Source organism: Galeopterus variegatus, unplaced genomic scaffold (genome assembly GCF_000696425.1).
Source record: "Galeopterus variegatus unplaced genomic scaffold, G_variegatus-3.0.2 Scaffold1193, whole genome shotgun sequence".
NCBI classification, from domain to species: Eukaryota; Metazoa; Chordata; class Mammalia; order Dermoptera; family Cynocephalidae; genus Galeopterus; species Galeopterus variegatus.
Genome location: NW_007727304.1, coordinates 140,456 through 158,037, shown reverse-complemented (window position 1 = coordinate 158,037; position 17,582 = coordinate 140,456). Strand labels below are relative to the sequence as shown.

Below are 17,582 nucleotides of genomic sequence, written 5' to 3'. Positions count from 1 at the left end.
AATAACGTCTACCTATTACTGAGTCACCACCCAGAGCCTAGCACAATATTTGTGGAATGTTTAGGTTCTCAGGTCGACATACAAATCTGCATCTAACTCTTAAGTAAAATAAGAGTTCTAACTTCAACGTAAGAATGCTAAATGGTGAGACAAGTGATCCAATCTGGGGAATTCTCTTAACATCTACCTGTTGTCTTAGAAAGTTGTTTCATTTACTTATGGAAACCAAGACACAGCTGGATATATGCAAACTATAGACATAATGATGTTAAGAAAAAAAAAATTGCTGAAGGTATCACTAGGGATTCTGGACAGTGTAAATCCCCAATAATAATTTTTGCTGTGATGGACTTCCTGAACACATCATTCGTCATTAGAAATTAGTTTGTGTATATTACATAAGTCTAATATGTCCCAGGAGAGAGGTCCTGGGGAAGAAGGAATTTCTGGATTCAGGCAGCCTGCTGGATAGGTATTCATTCCTTTTTATTGACAAGTAATAATCCATTGTATGGATTTTATCATTCATCAATTGATGGGCATTTGAGTTATTTCCCTATTTTGGCTGTTATGAATAATGCTGCTATAAACTATTGTGTTCATGTTTATGAATGGAAATAAGTTTTCATTTCTCATGGGTATTTACCTAGTTGTGCTTATGCTGACATTTGAGGAACATTTGAGGAATATTTGAGGAACTGATTTTGTATCACTTTATCCCCAGAGAACTTTATCATATCTCTTATTCTGTTATTTTGTGGTGTTCACATTCCCATATTTTTTTCTTCTGTGTTCTCATGTAAGTTTTATTCTTTACCATTATCTCAATTAATTCAACAAACATGAATCAAGTGCCTACTGCATACCAGGAACTGAGCCAGGCTTTGGGGAGACTGTGGTAAACTAGATGGTCATTGATCCTGATTCTCCCAGAACTTACCACCTGGGGGGAAACAGAGAAGTACATACCACTTTTAAATTACTATAACATATGCTGTAATAGAGGAAATAGAATGCTATGGGTGTTTATAGAAGAGCACCTCCCATTTCTGATGTAGTGCTGTAAGTTACTTAGGTTAAAGAATTTAACTTACCCAAGTGATTTCCAGTAGTTGATATTCCCAGTTGTTGATATCTTACAGCCTGATTTTTATGCTAGGATTGCTAATATTGAGTTATATCGGGTGAATCACTTAAATATTTAGCAGACTAATATAATTTCCTTTCATAGTTCAGATCTCATATTGGAAACAAACACGAAATAGTAATTGATATTAACTGTTAGAAACCTTTTAGTATCGTTTAAAATGTGTGAGAAGAGAAAAGGCTGGAGTGGTGCCTGATAAACACTGTAGTATTTAAAAGAAAATGTTTGTTGAATGGATAAAAACATATAGCACAATGCTGTATATACACAGAGAGGATTAGCAGCAAATGAGTAAATGAATGAATTTTATAAGTGAGTTTCTAGTTTAGCACTTGACCATGCAGGACGATTAAGAGTGAGTTTGACTGCGATACGTTCTTTGATTTCTAGGGCTTGTCACAAGGCTGCGGTACCCAGTTACTGTGAAGGGGAAGAATGCACCAACCACAGCAGGATTCAGCTATGGTAACTCTCATTTTGTAGTTGCATTAGCTAAACTCCCTTAAAAAGAAGTCATCATAACAAGACAAATTTAGATATGTAGCATTCCACATAGTTGAACTATTTTTGTAAGTTTATAGTGATAACCAAAAAAACTGCTCTGACCATGTCAGCTGAATCACACAGTGCCTCGGGAGGTCGGGGATAAGTCAGTAGTCATGTCCACCTGACCTGGAAAACATTATCATAGGACCATTTATACTTAGAAGCATACAGGATGACACCAGAAAGCCATAAAATATCCTAGAATGCTTCTTGTAACCCTTACCCTAGATCTGTGCATGTAGGACGTAACCTAGTAACAATCCCAAACCTATACTTCATGTAACACCAGTACATGATGAAGTAATTATGTAGTCTTTCTGTCTCTCTCCTCTGATTCTTCTCCCTTCTCGTGATTATAAAATGCTAAGCTCTGCTTGCCCTCTTCAGAATGTGTTTCTTAGGATAACCTGATCTGTGCATCTCCCCATTGCCATCATCATATTGGTTCAATAAGTCCTCACTATATGTATTTGGCCTCTGTTTCTTTTTAGGTCAACAATAGTATGGGTTTTTAGATGATTGTACTTATAGCTGTAGTAACCCTAGGCTCTCTATTTTCATTCTGTATTTGGCCTCTGTTTCTTTTTAGGTCAACAATAGTATGGGTTTTTAGATGATTGTACTTACAGCTGTAGTAACCCTAGGCTCTCTATTTTCATATTCATAATTCAGTAGAGACTTTCTGTCAGTGAAAAATAAGCATGTCATACTAAATCTAAAATAAATTAAAGCTCTTCTGGGTTCTCACAGGCTTGGTTGGTTTTTCACAGGCACTTAAGGATGGAGGCAATAGAGAAGGCTTCCAACTCAATTGTCTTTGTTGCTTCTGGCAAAAGCCTTTAAAACAGTGGGTTGAATTCTTTCCAACTTGATGGAATTGAAAAAGAAAAAAAAAAAAATAAAAAAGTCCAAGGGGGAAGAGGGTTAAAGGAGGAAGTATTTGTTTTAAAAAACTAAATTTAACTTTCAAGCTGTATTATTATTAGCCTATTATGCAGCGTCTTCTTGCCTCTTCAGTTCACTTTGTATAACAGCTTAGAAAGAGTCCATCCTCCCCAGAGGGTATGATGGAGTTTGGATGTGTTGTCCCCTCCAAAACTCATGTGGAAATTTGATCCCCAATGTGGCAGTGTTGGAAACTGATTGACTCATGGAGGCGGATCCCTCAGGAATGGATTAATGCTCTCCCTGAGGGAGGGGGGAATTAATTGAGTTCTTGCCTTATTAGTTCCTGCGAGAGCTCGTTGCTTAAAAAGACCCTGGCACCTTCTCTCTCTTGCTTCCTCTCGCCATGTGATCGCTTGTACCCGCCAGCTGCAGCCACTTTCCACCATGAGTAGAAGCAGTAGCTGTCCAGAATCGTAAGCCAAATAAACCTCTTTTCCTTATAAGTTACCCAGTTTCAGGTATTCTGTTACAGCAACACAAACGGACTAAAACAGGGTAGAAAGCCACCTTTTGCAGTTTACATACAGGTTGCAAGTCTGTTCTATATTTTATCAGTCATCATTTCAGTATTATCCTATAACTTTGAGGTCGATCTAGGTTATACTTTCTTTTTTCCCCACAGATTCATGTTGTGTTCTTCTTATTAAATGTTAACACTTTCTGCTTCTGTCTTACAGAGAAATGGGAGATTAACCCTTCAGAGCTGACCTTTATGCGGGAACTGGGGAGTGGACTGTTTGGAGTGGTGAAGCTTGGAAAGTGGCGAGCCCAGTATAAAGTAGCGATCAAAGCTATTAGGGAGGGTGCTATGTGTGAAGAGGACTTTATAGAAGAAGCTAAAGTGATGATGTAAGTTATTCTCTTCTTCTTGGCTCCCCTTTTTGTATTAGAATGTTTCCCCTCATCAGAAATCTGGTGGTTTCTTTTCCTGTAATAACTATGTGTATGTGTGTCTTCCTGCCCAGGAAACTGACACACCCGAAGTTAGTACAGCTCTATGGTGTATGCACCCAGCAGAAACCAATTTACATTGTGACGGAGTTCATGGAGAGGGGCTGCCTTCTGAATTTCCTCCGACAGAGACAAGGTCATTTCAGTAGAGACGTGCTGCTGAGCATGTGTCAGGATGTATGTGAAGGGATGGAGTACCTGGAGAGAAACAGCTTCATTCACAGAGATCTGGTAACCAGAAACCATCCGTATTCCCCATTCATTGGCCGAATTCCTTTGTGACACTGGGTCAACAAATGAGCAATGATGCATTCATACCCAATTTTTGTTCTTAATGATGTTGCACCATTGTTTTTAAACTTGGTAAATTTAACTTGCCCCATAATTTTAAAGGAAAGATCGTTATTAAATGTAATGATTTACATAGTTAATATCTCCAAGCAAGTTTCCTTGCATCAATTATTTGATCTCCATAAGAATCCCATGAGATAAATGGGATTATCATAGCAGATAATTCTGGTCATAGCAGATTTTATTTTGTTTTGTTTTATTTTATCAATATACAATGTAGTTGATTTTCGTGGCCCTTTACCGAATCCTCCCTCTCCCCTCCCTCCACCCCTTCTGCCCATCAACATCATATCTGTTTGCTTGTCTTAACAAGTTCAAGGAATCATAGCAGATTTTATTACCATCACTGTTTTGTAGATAAGATTAGCTTCCAGGAAGTGAAATGGCTTGCCTGAGCCAGGATTCAAACCCCAGGGAGTTTGACTTTAGAGTTCACACTTTACTTCTGTGCTGTGCTGTCTCTAGATTTAAAGCATAATAGAGAGTTGAAGATTTGGAGATGGAAGACATGACTTCCTAGGTGTGTTTTGGGATAGTTACCCTAATCTTTCTGAGATGCTGTTTCCATATCTGTAAATTGTGGGTTATAATATTGTTTTGTTCATAAGACTATTTTAAAGATCACATTATATGATTGGGGCAAAGGGCTTTGTAGACATGATGTGTATAATGTAAGTTATTGTTATTATGCTCAGTGATGAAAAAGAACATCTCTTTGTCATATTGAAACTTGTGAACTAAGTACCTTCCTCTTTTTTGTACTTACAAAACTGATGAAAGTTGAATGTTTGCGTGAGTTTGTAAGATTATACCTGTCCAACCAGGCCGTATTTTGGTGAAATCAAGTTTTGATATTTTTGTGCCTGTGATATTGATGGTAGGTTGTGTCACCCCTTAAGGAAAGATGCTGATTCTCCTGTCTTCTGGGCAAAGAATCCTGTTGACTGTCAAGTAAAAACTTTGTGGGTGTCTTCATAGGAAGATGGAGGCAGGCCAGTGAACAGGCATCAACTTTCACTTTAGAAGAGACTCTTAATTCATTTAGCAGGAAAGAACCTCATATAAGTGGAACTGAAAAATTCCACTTACAAAATTCTGAACAGTGAAGAAGAAAAACACCCATGGCCCATGGGTTGTGGTAATGTTACTGGCAGCCAGGCTTGGCTTGCCCTCTCACACTGAACAAATGACTCGAAAGTCCAAAAGTTGGTGCAAGGATTAGAAGGTTTATTCAGATAACTGGCATTTGGGGAATGACCAGGCTAAGATCATCTCACCTTCTGATGCCTGTTCTGGGTTTACAAAGGGGAAGAGATGGGAAGGTGAGTTAAGGGTTTTGTCCTGCAGGCAAAAGGGGGAGGCTGGTCACAGAATCGGCAGAGGGTCTGAGTTAGATATCAGGGTCCCATGATGGACTGGATGCTTTGGTGTCATGGAGTCTGCATTGGTGGACCGCTCAGCTTGATGGTAGGTTGTGTCACCCCTTAAGGAAAGATGCTGATTCTCCTGTCTTCTGGGCAAAGAATCCTGTTGACTGTCAAGTAAAAACTTTGTGGGTGTCTTCATAGGAAGATGGAGGCAGGCCAGTGAACAGGCATCAACTTTCACTTTAGAAGAGACTCTTAATTCATTTAGCAGGAAAGAACCTCATATAAGTGGAACTGAAAAATTCCACTTACAAAATTCTGAACAGTGAAGAAGAAAAACACCCATGGCCCATGGGTTGTGGTAATGTTACTGGCAGCCAGGCTTGGCTTGCCCTCTCACACTGAACAAATGACTCGAAAGTCCAAAAGTTGGTGCAAGGATTAGAAGGTTTATTCAGATAACTGGCATTTGGGGAATGACCAGGCTAAGATCATCTCACCTTCTGATGCCTGTTCTGGGTTTACAAAGGGGAAGAGATGGGAAGGTGAGTTAAGGGTTTTGTCCTGCAGGCAAAAGGGGGAGGCTGGTCACAGAATCAGCAGAGGGTCTGAGTTAGATATCAGGGTCCCATGATGGACTGGATGCTTTGGTGTCATGGAGTCTGCATTGGTGGACCGGTCAGCTTCAGGCCCTTGATGTTATTCTGGGGTTGGAGTCCTTATGTCCTAGGGAGATCTCCAAGACAGTAACCTCAGTGAAGCATCACTGGAACATAAAAATATCTGACTCGTACCTCTAAATAACGTGGATGCAGTTTTTCTTTAAGCAAGAAGGTGAGTTAATAATCAGCTAGGCTGCTTTGTCTTTCTCTTGGATTTCCTCTTTTGCAGTTGATTAGGGAGGTGAGAAAAACAGGAAAACTTCGCCTCTAAATAACGTGGATGCAGTTTTTCTTTAAGCAAGAAGGTGAGTTAATAATCAGCTAGGTTGCTTTGCCTTTCTCTTGGATTTCCTCTTTTGCAGTTGATTAGGGAGGTGAGAAAAACAGGAAAACTTCATTTTAATTCTTAATTGTATGTGTGCAACATCTAAAGTAAATCAACATAAGAGGGTGTAATGGGAGACTAGCCGAAATAAACTTTTGAGAAGGATCCTTTTGGGGCATGATCTCTGGGCAGTCTCAGCCATACAGTCAGTTTCTCATTTTCTCTGCTAACCTCAAGGAATTGATGATGATCAGTTTCCAAGTTAATGGCTAACTGAAATTTTCTGCTCTGTCCCTCGTTACCCGAAAGATGGCCATTCCCTGGCTAAGGTCCCTTTCAGTATTAAAAGTGTCATCATGTCTTTCTTCCGAGAAATGCCATGTCTTTTTACCAAACTATTTTCTTGAACCTTGTGATCTTGAAGAATGGCCAAGAAAATATGAATTAAAGAATGCACAATTGTATTTAGTATATTGCCTAGTGAGAACCTGGGTTAAGGACTTCAAGAGATGTTGCCACTATCAGTAAGAAAATTAGTTTAATAAGAACAGGACTGGGGGTGGGTTGATCCTCCTATTAGTCCTTATCTAGGTATGGTCATTGGTAAAGGTGATATAGTAATGCCTTATTGCTAATATGACTTTCTGACCTTTCTACCCATTCTTTCAAATATACGTTGGAGATACTGCCATAGGGGTAAAAAACAGCTTATAAGGAGACATTTCCACCCTCTGCAAATGACCGGGTTACACTAAATTTCATATAAACAGAGCTTATATTTTTCTACTTTTATTGTGGAGCTTTTTACTAATCTATCATCATAATGTTGTTTTCCAGGCTGCCAGAAATTGTCTAGTAAATGAGGCGGGAGTTGTGAAAGTATCTGATTTTGGAATGGCCAGGTATGGCTGAGTTTTAGGTGATGTTCTCATTATTTTGTACAGTCAATACTGTGAGACTAATCTGTGCCTGTGAAGCAGAAAGAACCTTGTTAACTGTTCTGAGATAAATGTATTAAAGTAACTAAGTATACGTTGTGGTGTTAATAATTCTTTCCACTAGGTGGTAGTATAGCCTGTTAAATGCACTATTCTCCCCTCCCTGGTATGGATTAGATTTCTAGAATCTTTGTTTTCACAAAAATGTGTTTGGTGGTAAAGTTCTTAATATTATCCATGTCTTTAGTGTTTTTATGCTCTTACTTTTTAAAATTTAAATAAAATTTAGAAAAGACCTTTAAATTTAGGTTGTCCTTCTTTCTCTCCTCTTCCTCTGTCCATTCATTCACCGATTTATGTGTAAAAAATTTAGGTGCCTATTATGTACCAGGCACAATGTTAGGCTGTACCATAGCAGAGAATAAGGTACATGAGTCTCTTCCCACATCCATCTTATATTCAGGAGGAGGGAGAAACATTAGATCTGAGGATAAATTTACGTGATAGATTATAGATCAGTAAATAAACTATGACCTGTCAGTCTGGCCCACCTCTTTTTGTACAGCCGGTGATCCAAAAATGGGTTTTCCATTTTTAAATCATTTTTTAAAAATTAAAAGGATATTACAACACGTGAAAACTGTCATTGAGACACCTCCTTGCTCATTTGTTTATATGTTGTCTGTGACTGCTTTCATGTACAAAAGCAGAGTTGAGTAGTTGTCACAGGGAAAGTATGGCCTGTGAAATCTGAAATATGTATTGTCTGGCCCTTTATAGAAAAAGTTTGCCCACCCCTGTGATAGAGATAACTTGGGGTGCAGGGGAGGTGGGTGCTGAGTGATGCTGGTGCAGGGCAGAGGGTGCTCAGGAAAACCTCTATGAGATGGAGGTATTTGAATGAACACTGAAAGGCAAGAAGTAGCCAGTTAGGTGAAATCTGGGGATAATATATTCCAGGTGGGAGGAAGAACAAGTGCAAAAGCTTGAAGTCTGGGGCCAGCTGGGCCAGGGTCGTTGGCCAATAGGCAGTGCTAGAACAGTCACAAAGGCAGGCAAGGACTGGGGGATGTAAGGCCAATTTAGCTGCTAAAGAAACTTGGGTCCAGGGAAGTTAGAAAGCTTTGCTGTCAGAAATGGGAACAGAGCTTCTGACTCCCAGGCTCTTTATTTGCTTTACTTAAAGATGTTCTGTATCTGACAGGCAGGCTTCCACTTTTGTGTTTGGTCTTCCTACGTTTGGCTTTTGGAAAAATCTATGCTTTTGCATCAGCCCCCCCCCCAAAACACTCTTTATTTACTAAATTCAGACTCCCTTGGCTGACAACAATCTAATCCAGCCCATGGTGGCATCGTCTGCTGGCCAGCAGCTGGCTTTGTGCTGAGTTACCATCTTTGTCTATATAGCGTGCTAAAGAAACTTGGGTCCAGGGAAGTTAGAAAGCTTTGCTGTCAGAAATGGGAACAGAGCTTCTGACTCCCAGGCTCTTTATTTGCTTTACTTAAAGATGTTCTGTATCTGACAGGCAGGCTTCCACTTTTGTGTTTGGTCTTCCTACGTTTGGCTTTTGGAAAAATCTATGCTTTTGCATCAGCCCCCCCCCCCAAAACACTCTTTATTTACTAAATTCAGACTCCCTTGGCTGACAACAATCTGATCCAGCCCATGGTGGCATCGTCTGCTGGCCAGCAGCTGGCTTTGTGCTGAGTTACCATCTTTGTCTATATAGCAAAGAAAGTTTGTACAATTATTTGAATATTTTCTCATGGCAGCTTTTAGAAATTAACTTTATATGCACATATAATATGAAAATACATTCCTTTTGGAAATATGTACCAAACACACCACAGAAAGGGCTGAAGTCCCCATACCTACCGTCCATAATCAAGGATTCTCCCCAAAGGTAGCCACCATTACCAATTTGTGTGTCCTGCCAGCAGGACATAAGTATGTTCACATAGAAAAATTATACAGTGTTGTTTTGAGTGTATATTTGTGGATGTCATGGTATATAAATGTATACCATTTATTTATTTATTTTTATTATTATTATTTTTTTCCTTTTTGTCTTTTTTCGTGACCGGTAATGGGATCGCAACCCTCGGTGTTGCGCCCGTACCGTGACTGGCAATGGGATCGCAACCCTCAGTGTCGCGCCCGCACCGCGCTCAACCAGTGAGCGGACCGGTCTCCATATGGGATCCAAAACCTCTGCGGGAGTGCCGCCGCACTCCCAAGCACCGCACTCTACCGAGTGCGCCACTGGGCCGGCCCTAAATGTATACCATTTAAATACGTCATTTTGCCTTTTTTTTTTTTTTTTGCATGTGTTTTTTTCTTATGCTATAGTTTTAAATTGTGCTCTGTGGAATGGTGGGGGCTAAAAGTGTATTTGTCTCTAGGTACTTTACACCACTTCCTTTAGAGAAGTTCTGCTTTAGATCTTTCACATATGGGGCCTTTGGGTAAAATTTTGTTTAAAGAACAAAATTGCTTACCGAAAAGTTTGCAAACTATTTTGTTTATTCTGCCTTTATTGCGTTATAAAAAAGAAAAATGAACAGAAAAAGAAAGTGTAGATGCTGATGTCATGAAGCATCCATCTCAAGCACTCAAATTAAGCTGAGAGGCAGCTGGAGATCACCAGGTGTGGCCACTGAGGTGACCACGTAGCTTTGGCAGGATCAGTCCATTGTGTTTTTGATTGTAAGGGGAAAAAAATGAAAACACAAAGTGCAGACCGTACTTCAGAGGTGTAAACTCATGGTGTGTCTTACCCTAGGTACGTTCTGGATGATCAGTACACAAGTTCTTCTGGTGCTAAATTTCCCGTGAAGTGGTGTCCACCTGAAGTGTTTAATTACAGCCGCTTTAGCAGCAAATCCGACGTCTGGTCATTCGGTAAGATCCGTGGTCCATGTTTTCTCAACTCTGCCCTGAGGAGGAAGTGGATACATCATTTGGTGATCCTTATCCTTTTCCAGGTGTTTTAATGTGGGAAGTATTCACTGAAGGCAGAATGCCCTTTGAAAAAAAAACCAATTATGAAGTGGTAACCATGGTTACTCGAGGCTACCGACTCTACCGGCCAAAGCTGGCATCCAACCACACATATGAGGTGATGCTGAGATGTTGGCAGGAGGTATAGATTTTTTTGTGTGTGCTTTCTTTTTGAATCTCTGAAATGGGAGTGGGCTTGGTAGATGCATAATGTGCTGTCTTTATAGCCTAGTGAAGTGGCGCATGTTTTGTAATGATTTGAAGCTCTAGGTAGGAAGCCAGCCCTCTCTGCTCAGTTCTGAATAATGGGAAGAAGAATGAGAAGTGGTGGGAAATGCTAATAATCAACTTAGTAAACTCAGGCGCTGCCTCCCTCCCAAGTGGGGATCCTTTTCCAGTTGCATGTGCTGGGGATGCAGAGAGCAGCCTGGAGAAGTGGCTTTTCATCTTTCAGTGGATGACTTGTGGGGTTAAAGTGTGACTCTACCAGAGAGCATTTCTATCTCTAAACCTCAGCTTCCCCATTTGTTTACTCACAGTCTTTGGAAGTATTGAAATGTCACCTCATAGAACAGACTAGACACCAGAATGACTTTTGAAAGACAATAACATTAGCTCCCATGTATTGTGTACTAGGCACTATGCTAAAATGCCTTAGATTTAGTTCTCAAAATAACCCTTGGAGGTGTAGGTGCTTTTACTATGCTCACTCTGTAAATGCGAAGGTTAGGGCTCATGAAGTTGATGCTTGCTCAAGGCCAATTAGCTACAGAGCAGCAGAGACCCATCTGACTCCAAAGCCCAGGCTCTCAATCACTTGCTGTAACTCCTCCCAAGAGCACTTATGGAGGTGGGCAGAGGGCTTCTGGGCAGGAAGTGGTGCTAGGGGGAGAGAGAACAGTGTGAGCAGATGTAAGAGACGGTTGTCAACACGGTGTGTGTACTCGAGGGTGGAGACTGGTCTGATTTAGCAGACAGTCCACGAGAGGGTTTTTGTGGGAAATGAAATTGTGTAACGTGGATGGGGAGGGGCAGGGTAGAGAGGGTCCTGCAAATTAGCAGATCTTGATTTCACAGGCGATAAGGAACTCCATTAGGTTCTTGAACAGGACATGAAAGCAGTGTCTTAGAAAAGTTCGTGGAGCAGTGGTGCATGCAGGATAGATTAGCATAGAGACAGACTCATTTGGAGATACCTCCGTGTTCCAGTTCCAAAGCAGTGGCTCTGTAGTATGCTGTGTTGTGTGAATTTGAGCAATAAGAAATTTTTTTTGTTTGGAATGGATTCTGGAACTCACAGCTTCTCTCTGACTTTTAATTGTAGAAACCAGAGGGAAGGCCTTCCTTTGAAGATTTGCTACGTGCGATAGATGAACTCGTTGAATGTGAAGAAATGTTTGGAAGATAAGTAGTGGTGTGACCAGCGGCTCCCACAGTCCAGAGCACAAGGAAGAAATGGCACTTGGTGGCTCACTTCTAATTTATTTAGCACCTGGGTGTGTAGATTGTTTTACTTATAAAGTGAAAGCACCATTTGCTTCTAGACCAGCCTTAGCTCTGTGACTGAATCTTCAGCTTGTGGAAATGCTGCCTTAGAGGTGGTGATTAAAAGCACTCACTCGGATTCCTTCCTCAGGCGTTTGAGTGCCCACTGTGTTCCAGCCCCACAGTTTGCCCCTTTTAGGGATGCACACAGGACTGTGTTAGCTGGTGCCAGAAGGTGTCCAGGGTATTGGGAAGGAGAAGGGTATTACACCACGTTCTGGCTACCCTCCTCTTCCCATGGCCTTCTACAGAAATCTGGATCGGGGCATTGTCTGGAATTGGTTTCTAGAAGAATCGGGAACCCACCTTGGATAAATACCTATCTTTTATTTTGAAAACATCTGTTTTCAAGACCGTCATGAGTATTACATTAAAAATATTTGTGTGCTGTATATATTGTAAATCTATATAATATATAAAGTTATATATTTATAAGAAACATGAGTTGTCTTTTAGTTCTGTAATATATAAGCTTACTTTCTGAGGACTAGAGACTGTGCCTTATTGCTATCAATTTCTTTTCCCCTGAGGATCACATATTCCTAACTGAAGAGAAGAGAGTCTGGACTCTTCTACTGCTACTGCCCCCTCACTCAGGTAGACGTGTTTGGGGTGCCTGCCCAGCTCAGCCTCCCACGTGGCTTGTGTTTGGGCTGTGGGACCCCACCCATGGTGTTCATAGCCAGTTGGAATTAGGTGGAACATTGAAGTAGGGAGTCAGTCAGTTTTTAAGTCTTAAGAACCTGCCCCAGGGCATAGATTCTTTAACTGGAGGTGCTGGGCTCTGGAGCAGAAGGGTCAAGTGATATTCATGTTGACCTAAAAAGAAACTGAAACCAAATACATACATCAAGGATTTATTGAGCCAGTATGACGATTGCAACCAGGGAGACACGTAGATCAGGTAGCCCTGAAAATGTGCCAGGAGAGCTTAATATCTTATAATCATTAAAAGCGGAGAGGCTTAAAGGAAAGAGAGAAGGACAGCCCTCCCCAATTACTTCATCAGGTTTTCTATTGGTTGCACGTGACATACAGATTTGGGATTGTTACTAGATTACATCCTACATGCAGGGATCTAAGGTAAGGGATAAAAGAAGCATTCTAGGTTATTTTATGGCTTTTTGGTGTCATCCTGTCTGCCTCTAAGTAAAATGGTCTTAGGATAACATTTTCCAGGACATGTGGACATGACTACTGACTTATTCAAGATCTCCCAAGGTACTATAATTTAGCTGGCCTGGTCAGAGCAGATTCTTTTGGTTATGATTCACAACAAAGTCTGCCTCCACTTCAAGCAGGATGCAGAGCAGCTCAAGTTGTGGCAGAGAGTCCAGGAAGCTACCAAGAGAAATGGGGAGCACGGTGTGCCAAGCTGCCTCGCAGATGTTTTCGGGAAGCCTGATTGGACTTGGGTTCCTGGCTCAGCTAGACTGTTAGATTCTCACTATAGACCCTGCTATGGAGTTTGCTTGAGTGGGTTTCTCACCTTTACAATCTCTGCCTAAGACACCAACTGAGTTAGAGCCTTCCTTTTTCCTCATGAGACCCAGGGAACAGAAACTGTCTCAGTTACCAACAGCAGAGACCATTTACTGCCCAACATATTCTCGGTATCTGCTGGGATTGAAGACTGAGGAAGACACGGCCACTTCCTCCAGCATTCCGTCCCCTCTGGGGCTGCCCTGGTCTCTCCTGCACTGTGGAGGCCATGGAGCGGTGGGTGAACACACAGGTGCAGCTCTGGGAAGCGCCTTCCTTCCCAGCCTGTATCTCCTTCCATCCTGGCCAGTCTGCAGTCTGCGCACCAGGCGGTCCCCACACTGTGTGCATTTCTTCCTTGTGCCCCTTATAATGGAAAAAAGCAAAATATTTATCCTACGTCTTGTCAAGATCTGCCATATTCCTCCTCATCTTCCTGTTTAATTGTACCCGCATCACAAAAACACCCACCTTTGAAGTGACTTAGCTCATTCAAGGGACTGGTCATAGGCAAACTGTACCTCCTGTCACTGTCATACTTCTTCCTTCCCTACCTTTCTCCTCCTCCTCCCATGCCATCCTTCCCTTTCCACCCTGAAGAGCTGGGGGAGGCACTGGGTGGCATTGAAGAGATTGAGAAGGTAGAGTCCCTGCTCCAACAGACACATACGCTTTTAATGGGAAAACAAGACAGGTAATACCTGGCAACATTTGGGAACATTTTCTTCAAAGATCTTTAAATATTTTGCGCTAAAACCTTAAAAGAGTTTTTTATATGAAAGGATAGCTAAGGCAAAAGGTGAAGTAAAAAAAAAAAAATCCACTCAGAATGCTAAAGAGATCTTAAATTAGAGGGCAGGAAACAGGAAGGGCAATGTGAATATTCTGTGTCTTCATTAAAGTTGTTCCCTTAATTGCTTAATTTTTCGTTATGTTTTCCAGTCTAGAAAGTTCTATCTGGATGAAATGAAACTCCCAAACACGTTTTATATTGTTGATGTTCTTATATTTCTCCCCTTTTAGGTATGTTATTAGATTCCTGTCACCCTTCCTAATAAGGTCCCTGAAGTGTCTGAGTGGGAGGAAAGAACTTTGTAGACTTGGTATTTCAAAACCTAGAATCTAATTCCATTCCTACTACTGACTGTGTGGCCTTGGGTAAGTCCCTTATTCTGTCTGTGCCTCCATTTCCTTTTGTCCAGAGAGGCAATTTGGATGACTTTTAAGGTCCCTTTTACCAAAATTTTGTGATTTCTTGAAAATGTTTGCAAGAGTCACCCACACTTTTGGGAATGAAGAACAAATAGCGACCTCCCTCAGAGATCTGGATGCCGATTATTGAGCTTTATTTGGCCCTTGGGTTGTCATTCACACACTTCTCTGAGGTTTTCAGAACAGGAAAATAGGTGGGGTTAACTCTGCCTGTGAGAAACGTCTTGGGTGAACTATGATTTCAGTTAAAAGATGTGTTTTTGTGAGTGGAGCCCCGCGGAAGAACTGAAAGCTGTTTTGTGTTATCCCCGCAGAAATGCAGCCATGATTCTTTCCTCCTGTAAGTAAGATGGGCTTCGTCATTTATTTTTAGGGCTTGTTCTGGGTGTGTTACTTGTTCTTGAACACAAGAGGAAGTGTTTTCTAGGGCATAGAGCTAGTGAAATTTTGAAGATAATTTCCCCAGATGGGATGAGACTTTGTTTCTTATTTGAATAATGATTGTGGTGATGTAATTCTAGTAAATGTTAAGCATTGAGAACACAAATGAAAACAGAACAAAAATACTGTCCTTAAATCTACATATACGTGTAGAAATGTAATAAGTATGAAGTGTTTGTTTTTAGAATATTTGGTGTAAGGAACCCAGGGTTGAAAGCCACCAGACCTAGATTTGCTATTGCCACTATATACTTTATACTTTGCTATAGCCATTTGCTATTGGTCACTGTTGGCAACATCTTTTATAGCAGTCCCTGTCTGTAACATGGAGAGTCCTTTTTTGCCCAACTCCCAACAAGATATTGTTAAGAAAAAAAATAGGTAAAAATGACAGGTGCTTCATGAACTTTATTTTGGAGTTGCTTTGGAAGACTGTTCAGTACCTTGTTCAATTTTTGGAAATGCTTAGTAATTTAGCTCTAAGACTCAGAGGGCCTTATTGTGCAAATAGTTACAAAATAAGGAAGAAAAATAGTCTTTGATTTTAATTCTGAATGACTATGGAAACAAGTTTCAACAAAGCTCAGTCATACCAGGTTAAAACATCAAAGGCCAGCTAATAAAGTCAAGTTTTTGCATTTCTGAGTTTTAGATGGTATTACAAAAAAATTGATTGTAATTTTAAAATGTTATCTGTTTAAGCCAAATCACCTCATAGGACCCAACACGTGTCGGTAGAATTCGTAAAAGATAAACCATGCCATTCCAGTTGTGTTGACTTGAGGATAATTTAGTCTTAATCCACTCAGATAAAAACAAAGCTGCCTGTTACCAAAAATACAAGCCAAGCAGAGCAAAGCAGAGAAAGAGAAGCAGCAGCAACCTGTGTGCCCGCCTTCCCCAATGGCAGGACAAAGCTGAGCGGTGACTTAATGAGAATCTTTAAATATCAAAAGCTGTGTGAGCATCTGTTCTTCATTTCCCTTGAGGTCAGAACTAGAGAGCAGGCCGTAAATTATAACAGAAAAGATTCAGTTATGTATAGAACACATGATTGTAGGGGTTGAGACAGGGAATAGACTGCCCACGGGATTAAATAAGAGACTACCTATCAGAGGGGTGCTCGGGTATGTTGAGGATCGTTCTCTCTGACATGGGAAGGGATGGATTTGATGAAATCTCACTGTCCCTTCCAACTTCTGACAATTTGATCTGATGGGAAGAATCACCTGTGTTCTTCTGCCATGAACTGCAGCTAGACATGGCTCCAGTTTTCTTCTGGGTAGAACAATGAGTGTTCACTCTTGACAAGGAGAAGGCCAAGTGATACCTTCAGGTGTGTTGCTGTTAATCAAAAAAATGTTTATATGTGTTTGCCAGAGTCATTTGCCAAATACATTTGTTGTTTTAAGGGATGTCACAGAAACCTGGCTTCATAGGCTGCCATAGGGTGGGAGGAGGTAATTGCGGAAGGGGTGATATTGATCAGACTGGAGGCTGGGACATCTCGAGCGAGGCATAAGGACACTGCTCCAGTGAGGTTCAGTCTGTGAAGTGTAATTGGTGTCACCAGGATTTCCACCACATAACAGTTTCCCTGAGAACAGACCCAGCCCAGGAGAGTTATTTAAGGACAGGGCCAGAGTCGAGCAGCTGAGTTTTAGAAAATTTTACCACATAACTCCCTTGAACCCCATTTTTACCTAATTTCTCTTTCTTTTCTTTTGGCTTTTCTCTTGGCTTTTCTTTTCTTGCCAATTTATAAAGTAAAAGAAAAACATTAATTTTTATGAGTGGTTCTTAAGTCTTAGTGTGCCTGAAGCTTGCCTGGGATACTGTTAAAAGGCAGGTGTCTGGCTCATCTCCATAATTTGGTCTGAGGGTGAGGGAAGGATTACTCTGCCTTTCTAGGGCCTGTTTTCAAAGTCCTCTTTTCACACCACCCTGTGAGGTTAATATCATTATTACTGTCATTATTAACTTGAAGATAAGGAGGGTAGCCGTGGTGGGCAGCCTCTAAGATGGGCCCCGATCATGTCTCCCTCCAGGTATTCATGCCTGTTGCGATCCCTCTTCTTGAGTATGAATTGCACCCAGTCCTTCACTTCTTGTGAATAGAATGTGGTAAAAGTGACAGAATGTCACCCCTGAAGCTAGGTTACCAAAGATTGTGGCTCTTGTGTTGGCTCTGTGTGGCATTCCTTGTCTTGGATGGCCCGCCACCATGCTGCAACACTCTCGGGCAGCTCGTGGAGACTCCCTGTCAGGAGCAACCACGGCCATGGCCCACGACAGCCACGGGAGTGAGCTTGGAAGTGGGTGCTCCGGCGACCACACCATCATGAGGGACTGTGAGCCAGAGGCGCCCAGCTAAGCTGTTCCTGGCGTCCCGACCCACAGAAACTGGGAGATAATAAATGTTGTAAGTCACTAGGTCTGGGAGTAATAATTTGTTTCCAACAGTGGATAACTAATTCAGTGGCGAAAGCGGGGAGTGCCACACATCAAAAGCAAACTCGGCCACTTTCATCACCGTTTTGCCTTGGGCTGGACTCCTTGCCCTTTCTCAAAAATAGGCTCGATGTTAAAATGGACACTAGTTTATGTTTTTTCTTTTGTCTTTATTTTTGTTCTTTTGGGCGGCTGGCAGGTGAGGAATCGAACCC

General features: G+C 41.3%; 2 protein-coding genes across 2 annotated transcripts in view; both read left to right on the top strand.

Annotated features, from left to right (window-relative positions):
- Positions 1-12,216, top strand: part of TEC (tec protein tyrosine kinase) — a 130,259-nt gene extending 118,043 nt beyond the window's left edge. Inside the window, exons 12-18 of the mRNA XM_008575462.1 lie at positions 1,538-1,612; positions 3,319-3,490; positions 3,607-3,823; positions 7,135-7,199; positions 10,019-10,137; positions 10,221-10,378; positions 11,561-12,216. Of these exons, the coding sequence (XP_008573684.1) occupies positions 1,538-1,612; positions 3,319-3,490; positions 3,607-3,823; positions 7,135-7,199; positions 10,019-10,137; positions 10,221-10,378; positions 11,561-11,644 (890 nt within the window). The 3' untranslated portion in view covers positions 11,645-12,216. The remainder of the gene's footprint in view (positions 1-1,537; positions 1,613-3,318; positions 3,491-3,606; positions 3,824-7,134; positions 7,200-10,018; positions 10,138-10,220; positions 10,379-11,560) is intronic.
- Positions 12,217-14,712: 2,496 nt separating this feature from the next.
- TXK (TXK tyrosine kinase) overlaps positions 14,713-17,582 on the top strand; it is a 61,387-nt gene continuing 58,517 nt past the window's right edge. The window contains exon 1 of the mRNA XM_008575461.1: positions 14,713-14,819. Coding sequence (XP_008573683.1) covers positions 14,728-14,819 — 92 coding nt within the window. The 5' untranslated portion in view covers positions 14,713-14,727. The remainder of the gene's footprint in view (positions 14,820-17,582) is intronic.